At 56.8% G+C, this 8,367-nt stretch overlaps 1 protein-coding gene across 2 annotated transcripts in view; it reads right to left on the reverse strand.

The window, feature by feature from the left end:
• The window catches only part of TMEM132A (transmembrane protein 132A), a 14,658-nt gene extending 7,089 nt beyond the window's left edge, over window positions 1-7,569 (reverse strand). For both annotated transcript variants that reach the window (XM_081536312.1, XM_081536311.1), the window contains exons 1-5: window positions 7,256-7,569; window positions 4,472-4,686; window positions 4,045-4,263; window positions 2,808-3,139; window positions 299-448 (exon numbers count right to left, since the gene is read on the reverse strand). In XM_081536312.1, coding sequence (XP_081392438.1) covers window positions 299-448; window positions 2,808-3,139; window positions 4,045-4,263; window positions 4,472-4,686; window positions 7,256-7,415 — 1,076 coding nt within the window. In that variant the 5' untranslated portion in view covers window positions 7,416-7,569. The remainder of the gene's footprint in view (window positions 1-298; window positions 449-2,807; window positions 3,140-4,044; window positions 4,264-4,471; window positions 4,687-7,255) is intronic.
• Window positions 7,570-8,367: the final 798 nt, after the last annotated feature.

Genomic DNA, 8,367 nt, shown 5'->3' on the forward strand with positions numbered 1-8,367 from the left:
AGTGGGAGGCGGGGTAGTGGCTGTGAGGGCTGTGGCCAGGACAGGTTGATGTCACCTGGAATAAGACTCACAGACACTGTACCTGGCATGTGCCGAAAGATGGATAAATAGTACCTGAGTGAAGGAAAGATATCTGTTTTGTGCTGCTTCCTTGAAGGAGACTGCTCTTGTGCCTGACTACATGTACATACGAGGGGCTGCATGGCAGCCTCCTCACCTCCAGCCCCATAAATCTGCCCACTTGCACTCTAGGACCATCCCTCCCCCACACTACCCGTCGTAGGAAGAAAGTACCCACCTGGAATTTGGCTCCACTGGCCCTACTCGATGGCAGGTGATGAGTGTGGTGTGGTGCTTGGAGCCCTTGAAGCGGTCCAGCTTGGCAGTCCAGAGGGTGGGCTGGGCTAGGCGGGCAGCCGTCACGTGCAGCCCCTTCTTTACCTTGATCCTGGGGGAGGGGACATAGGTACAGTTTGTCGGGGGTGGGGTGGTGTGTGCTGAAGTGTGGGCTGGATTGGAGCAGGAAGATAAGGAGCTCTGGTCTGAATCTTCTCATCACCCTCCAACCCAGGGGGACCCCATCTCAATGCAGGTCCTGTCTATCACACAGCTCTCCTCATTCACAGAGCACTTATGACTCCCCACCGTCCACAAGTCTTAGCCTGGCATCTGAGGCCCTCTAGGGTTGGTCCAGTTTCTTCTTCGGTTGTGACATCTCTCCATTGCGCCCTTAGCTTCAGCTGCTCCCAAAGTACACATCCATCATGCCCCTTCCTGCCTCTCAGCCTTTGCTCAGGCTGTGCCTTCAGCCTGGTCTGCCCTTCCTTCCTTCCTTTTTTTTTTTTTTTGTATTTAGGCTGCACTGGGTCTTAGTTGGGCTTCCCTGGTGGCTCGGACGGTAAAGAATCCGCCTGCCATACAGGAGACCTGGGTTCGATCCCTAGGTTGAGAAGATCCCCTGGAGGAGGGCATGGCAAACCCACTCCAGTATTCTTGCCTGGAGAATCCCTATGGACGGAGGAGCCTGGCGGGCTATAGTCCATGGGGTTGCAAAGAGTCAGACAGGACTGAGTGACTAAGCACAGCACAGCAGGTTCTGGATTGTAGCATGCAGGATCTTTGATCTTCATTGCGGCATATGGAATCTTTAGTTTCAGCCTGGGATTTCTTTTACTTGTGGCATGAGGGATCTAGTTGCCTGACCAGGAATGGAACACAGGCCCCCTGCATTGGGAGCACCGAGTCTTAGCCACTAGACCACCAGGGAAGTCCCTGCCCTTCCTCTTTTCATCTGCTCATTCTTCAAGCCTCCACAACACAGATACCATTTTCTTTAAAAAGCTTTCCTGGTGACAGGATGAATTTCCCCCGCCTCCACCCTCTAACCCCTGCCTCTGCAGAGTTGGGTACGGTATGATCCTGTCCATGTCCACGCAGCCCCTTTCCCTACCACTAGGGGTCCCTCAGGGCCAGGGGGGAACTGGGCCTTGCTCTTTCCTGAGCTCCAGAGTGGAGACACAGGGCTTGGCATCTTTTAAGAGTCTAGGAAACCAGAATTGAAAGAGACGCATGTACCCCAATGTTCATCACAGCACTGTTTACAATAGCCAGGCATGGAAGCAACCTAGATGTCCATCAGCAGATGAATGGATAAGGAAGCTGTGGTACATATACACAATGGAATATTACTCAGCCATTAAAAAGAATACATTCGAATCAGTTCTGTTGAGATGGATGAAACTGGAGCCCATTATACAGAGTGAAGTAAGCCAGAAAGAAAAACACAAATACAGTATACTAATGCATATATATGGAATTTGAAAGATGGTAACGATAACCCTATATGCGAGACAGAATAAGAGACACAGATGCATAGAACAGTCTTATGGACTCTGAGGGAGAAGGTGAGGGTGGGACGTTCTGGGAGAATAGCATTGAACCATGTATATTATCATATGTGAAACAGAACACCATTCCAGGTTCGATGCATGAGACAAATGCGCAGGGCTGGGGCAATGGGATGACCCAGAGGGATGGGATGAGGAGGGAGGTGGGAGGGGGGTTCAGGATGGGGAACACATGTAAACCCATGGCTGATTCATGTCAATGTATGGCAAAAACCACTACAATATTGTAAAGTAATTAGCCCCCAACTAAAATAAATAAATTTATTTTTAAAAAAAGAAAAAAGGAGTCTAGGAAAGATCTAATGATGGTGCCAGTAAGCAGGAGAGGGAGAGACACAGGGGGTGGGACACACACAAACAGTAACAGTGGGGTGGGGGAATGGCTGGGGCAGACTTCCTAAAGAAAGGGACATGAAAAGGAGGGCCTTTCTATGGGAAGGAACCAACTGTGTCCGAAGGCTAAGGACCATGGTGAGGGTGGCCAGTGGGAAAAGATGTAGATGAATGGAACTGGGGCACATACCTCTCCTGGGGCATCCAAGCATTAACCACCCCCAGGCTCCACGCTTCCCAGTTGCTAAGTCCTCTTCCTGTTTCCCCTCCCTGGAGACACAATTGCCTTGTGGGCAACGTTAGCCCCACCAGACCAAGGAGTCTCAGAAAAGTGCCAGGGGGAAGGGAGCTTCCTACTTCTGAGTCCAGGTTCAAGGTCCTGCCCAATGGTGGGGTCCTGCCTGCTACCAGGGCAATCGTAGTGCTTAACCTGGAGGGGGTTTGATGGACCCATGTTTTACAGAGGTCAGGGATTCCATAAGGACCCCAAGAGGAGGGGGCACTTGCCCAGTCTTCCTGCAGAAGTTCCCTGCCTCTGACCCATCCCCAGGGACCCGGGCAGCTCACCGCAGGGTCAGGACACCAGCTGTGAAGTTGTGCCGAAGCAGGAGGGTGGCGCTGAAGAGCTGTCCAGGCCGCACAGGCACGTCAGGCACCCGCAGAGTCACTGCCTCATCCAGGGGCACCTCTTGGTGCTGTGGGGGGTCCGCTGGGCGCAGCTCCACACTGCCCACTGGGAGGGCCCGCTCCCCAAGGTCTTCCTCCCCCCTGGGGCCACAGCCCCCAGGACCCTCAGCTGCTGGCTCCAGCGAGTAGGCCAGCTCTGCCCGGGTGGCTGAGCCCTGGGAGAACCAGTGCGAAGGGAACTCCAGCTCCACCACACAGGCGCCCAGGGATGGCTGTCAAGACACAACAGCCATGGTCGGCGTGGTGGGGAGGGGAGCCCCAGCACCCATCCTCTGGCAGGAAACCCAGAGCTGGAGGGGTCCATGAACACAGGGCCAGCATGGGCCAGAGACGCAAGCAGGTGACACAGCCAGCTGGCGACGTGACAGGCTAGGACTTAGAACACGTCCCATTGGCCATTTTTCTACCTTTGGGAACATTCTTATTCCAAAGTGAACCAGCCCCAACACCTCCCCCTGATCATGCCCCAGGACTGCCCTGGCTACAGCTCAGGCTTCTCAGAACCCACAGCCCACAGAACACCTCTCTCCAGTGGAATCCCATGCTAGGCTTCCAAAGAGGGGAAAGTGCAACAATAAAAGCAACACTAACAATAATATAAACACTCACTGAGGGATTGCTCTTGTGCCAGGCATTGTGCCAAAAGCTATTTTTGCATCCATCTCATTTATTCTTTTTTTTAATTACTATTTTTGTTCTATTTTGGCTGCACCACGCTTCGCAGCATGTGGGATCCTAGTTCCCTGACCAAGAATCGAACCTGCGCCTCCTGCATTGGAAGGGCAGAGTCTTAACGACTGGACCACCAGGGAAGTCCTCATCTCATTTCTTTATTCCAGCTCCATATAAGGTAAGAATTGCTATTATGTCATTTTACTGATGAAGAAACTGAGCCTCAGAGAGATTAAGTTACTTGCCCAAAGTCATGTACAATGGACTGAACTCCTCAAGGGGCCCCAAATAAAAGGGCCCTGTGAGAGCTAGCAGAGCAGGAATGGAATGAGGTGGTCTGTGACCCCCAAACCTCCCAGAAGTGGTGAGCCCTCTCTTTCCTATTCTGGGATCACCCTCTGGTGGGCACAGCAGCAGGGCCAACCCAGGTGGGGCCCCCACTCACCTGGAAGCGGCAGGCTCGGTGAGCAGTGCCTGCTGGGTGTGTGGCATGGAGCCAGGCGCAGGGCAGGCTGCCAGGCCCTGGAGGCCAATCCTGCCCTCTGAGGTGGAAGAGGACATGGGCGTGGGGCTCTGCTGGAGTCACGGCCGCTTCCACTGACACGGCCCTCACGTCCCATGGGACTGGCTGTTGATGTGGTTCCGTGACCCGAGGAGGGACCACCTGGAGGGAGAACGGGGGTGCTGAACAAAGCAGAGGGTGGGGAGAAGCGAAATCTCAGGCTAATAAGAGAGAGCCTTGATGGGGTCTCCTTCTCCCCCTCTGGAAAAGGGGGAGCGCGGCCAGGGCTGTGGAAGGGCCCTGAGCCACACACAGCAGACCTTGGCTCTGAGTCCTGGTAGCCCAGAAGACTCTGGTGGCGCCTCCTTACCTGCTGAGTGGCGAAAGGTGGGTAGGAGGCCCGGAGAAGTGGCTGGGCCCTGGGCCAGGGCTGCAGGAGCAGAAAGGTCTCAGATCGGGAGCCCAGAGAGGAGTTGGCAGGGGGGTAGCGGCCCACCTGCTGCACACGGAAGTGCTCAGGGGCATCCAGGAGTCTCAGGGCTGCCGGCAGGTAGACTGGGTCCAGGGGGTTCTGGTAACAGTCCACTAAGGAGGGAGAAGGGGTAGGGGTGGTGGCAGCTTCAGAGCAGGCAGGGGCTGAACCCAGCTTTGCCCCAGGGCTCAGCAGTCATGGGCGGTGGAGGAAGAAAAGGGTTGTGAGTCCCATTCTCCCAGGATGTTGGAGGAGGGAGTCCCCACTTCACAGGCAACTGGGGCCGGGATTTGAATCTGCATCCAGGACTGACTGCCAGCTCTGAGTCACTCCTTCTGCCTCCACAGACCCAGGCCTTCCTCCCACCAGCAGAACCTTCTCAATGTCTCCTCTTCCCCTATCCGCTCCTGCCCTCTACCTACTTGCCTCTGACACCAAGGCATTGGTGACACCAAGCCCTCCCCAGACACGGTCCATGTGGTAATAAAAGATGGTGACAAGGTGAGCTTTGTAGAATTAGAGACCCTTCCTCTGCCCCTCGGGTCCTTGGCCAGACTTGGCTGGGCATCCACCCTTGCTGCCACTGTATCATCACCATGGCAACCTTGCACTGGTTTCTCAAACTTGCTCCTTTCTACCCCATCCCATCTGGGTATTGGAGGGCAAGCCGGGAATGGGGGAGGGGGCAGGAATCCTACATAAGCCTGGGGAGGGAGTCAAAGTATTCAACACTCAAAAGGGCAAAGGAACCCTCAGAGCATATCTGGTCTGTATCAACTGACTACTAGCTAGCCCTAATAATAATTTTTTGAAAGTTAACTTGTGCAAGTTACTGTTGTAAATGCTGTGCATATGTTAACACTTCCGTGTTCTGTAGTAGCTCTGAGAACTAGGTTTATTACTATTAATGCCATTTTATGGTTGTAGAAAATGAAGTTGAGAGGTTCAGGGACTGGCCTGGGGTTCCATGGCTGGAGCATGGTGGAGTTGGGAGTCAATAAGCCCAGCCACCAACCATTATACACCCTGTCTCTCCACCCTCCCCCTCTCTTCACCCTGGGCTGCTTTCCACTGCGCCCCTGCAGGCTTCACTCCCTAGACTGGGGGTCTCTCCTCCTCGCCTCCCTCCTCCTTCAGGGCCAAGAGTGAATGTTGCCTCCTTCTTTAGGAAGCCATCCTTGATTGCTTGCCCTCCTACCCTGGCTGCCTCCTCTGATTTATTTTTCCTGTCTGTTGACAAGGGACCTTGTCACACTCATCCCAGAATCCCCCATTCCTGGAGAGGATGATCTGGGAGCCTGAAGTGAAAGTCCCTCAGTCGTGTCTGACTCATTTGGATCCCATGGACAATAGTCCATGGAATTCTCCAGGCCAGAATACTGGAGTGGGTAGCCTTTCCCTTCTCCAGGGGATCTCCCCAACCCAGGGATCAAATCCAGGGCTCCCGCACGGCACAGCAGGAGGATTCGCTACCAGCTGAGCCACACGGGAAGCCCTCTGGGAGCCTGGAGACCTGCATTTCCGTCCTAACTCTTGCCTTGATGAAGCTTGGGTCAGTATGCTCCTCACCTGTAGAAGGAGCACTTAGTGACACAGTAGCCAGGGGAGAGCTTCGTAAACCATGGCACACTGTCTGGAGGAGGGGTTGCTGCTGCTGCATCATAGATGTGACAAGCCTTTCCTCTTCTCTCTGTGTGAGGGGTTATGAGGGCTCCTGCTGGGTCCCCAGGGAGGGGAGCAGGTGGCTGAAAGGAGCGCTAGAGCCAGTTTGCTCTCAGCCTCACTGCTGCGCTGGGGGACTAGATGGTTTCAACCTCCTTCAAGACCCTCCCCACCAAGCAGCCTGCGGTGAGAAGCTTCACTCCCCACTCCCCAAGTGTAACAGGTGAGTGACTGTAGCTCCCTGGGGTCAGACCCTGGCTTCTGGTCCTCTTGTCTACTCCATTGCCTGGATAATTACAACATGCTCTTGTGGCCTGACTCCCACGGACTCCCATCACTCAGAGTTCAGCTCTCTTGTGAGGGAGGGGGGCGGGAGCAGAAAATGTCTCACTATCCCCTACTCTCTCTGGCATCATCCACCTAGCAGCCTCAGTCCACACCAGGGGCAGTCTGATTCCCACCCCCGGAGTCCAGGGGAGGCTCTGTCCCTCCTCCAGGGATCCCCATACTCAGGAAGGGACGAATGGGGCAACCCCTGGAGACTCCAAGGTCAGAGAGCTCCTCGGCGCAGAGGGAAGGCAGTGAGGATCTCTCAGGTCCTGGGCAGAGGGGAGGGGGCGAGGAGCCACAGGGCTACAGCTCTCTGGAAGGCCAATTAGGGAGTTGGTGCGTGCGGGGCAGGAGGCAACCAGGTTAGACGTCCCGGCTGGAGGGGAAGCTCGTGGAAGGTGCGGGGACTCGGCGAGGGTGGGAAGATTACGCGCGAGAGCCCGGGGACCGCGCGGGTCCTGGACCAGGAAGGAATTGCCAGGTTATGCAAGTGAGGGAAGCAACAGAGGCCCGCGGCTGGGGGCCAGATCCCGGGGGGTGAGACCTCTCCACCCTCAGGGCACGCTGCCGGGCGACCCGGCTCGGGGTTTCGTCCCAAAACTCTTAGACTCCCGGCTCCCGAGCATCCCTCGTCCCCGGCCTCAGTCTGGGCCCGGCTGCCCCTCGCCCCGCCCCGTCCCTCCCGCTGACCTCTCACGATGTCCAGGGCGAAGGCCACCAGGAGGCAGAGCCAGGGGCCGCAGGGCCCCCGGGGAGCTGCGGCCGCGAGCCCCGCCATCCAGGCGCACATCCTTCCCACGGAAGGCGGGGACCAGGCGGGCGGCTCAGGTGGCCGCGGTCCGCCCGGCATCTCCCGGCCGAAAGAGTGCCCGGTGCTGCCCGCCCGTCCGCCGGTCCGCCCGCCCCGCGGCTGCAGTTCCCAGACAATGGAGCGGGAGCCGGAGCTGGAGCTGGAGGGTGGGAGGGAGCGAGCGCGGCTCGCGGGCTGCCCCTCGGCCCCGCCGGGTCCTAGTGCCCCGCGGATCCCAATCCCTGAGCGCCCCCGTGCTAGAGGCTGGCCAGGCCACTTCCCTGGGGACTGACTTGGCTGTGCCAAGGGACAGGACGATGTGTTTGGTTCGCTCCCTCTCTGGGAAGCTCCTGATCAAGGAGGAAAGAGCCACGTCCTCTGCTTCATCCCCACTCCACAAGCAGCTCACCTGTAAAAGCATCTGACACCAGAACCAGAATTCAGAGATACTAGGAACCGAGCTCAGGGATGGAGAGGGGATGAAAGGGGGCCCACAGGGCCAGGGGACCACTGCCTGGGTGCACGCAGGGGCAGACAGCCCCGTCCCTGCGGGAAGCCTGTGGGCCTAGAAGTGTGAGGGCTCCTCTCTGACCCAGGGGGAAGGCCTGCCTCCCAGGTCCAGTGTCCTGGCTCAGCCTCGCCTGCCAGGCAGTGTTGGGAGGGAGTGGTCTAGAGCCTAGCACCTGGCTGCAAGCACGTTACCCTTTCCTGGGCTGTTTAAAAAGGAAAACCCACACCCGGGCCCTTCCATGAAATAACTGATCCATTCCATGGGCCGGGTTGAGAACCACGGTGGGGATGCAGGGAGAGCAAGCCAGTCTCTCTCTGGCTGGGGGCCAGCCTTTACCGCTCCTGCGCTCCTGCACACAGGGTTGGAAGTGGTCCCCTCCCTCCTCCCCTACAGACACACTATTCTCACAAAGCTGGTCAGTCCAGGGAAGTTTGGGAATGGGGTGTGCCCTCCTCATTCCCCACAGCCCAGGAGGGAAGGGTCCCTCTTACCAGCTTTCTT

Source organism: Giraffa tippelskirchi, chromosome 10, assembly GCF_054371585.1.
Source record: "Giraffa tippelskirchi isolate mGirTip1 chromosome 10, T2T-mGirTip1v1.2.pri, whole genome shotgun sequence".
In the NCBI taxonomy this organism is placed as follows: Eukaryota; Metazoa; Chordata; class Mammalia; order Artiodactyla; family Giraffidae; genus Giraffa; species Giraffa tippelskirchi.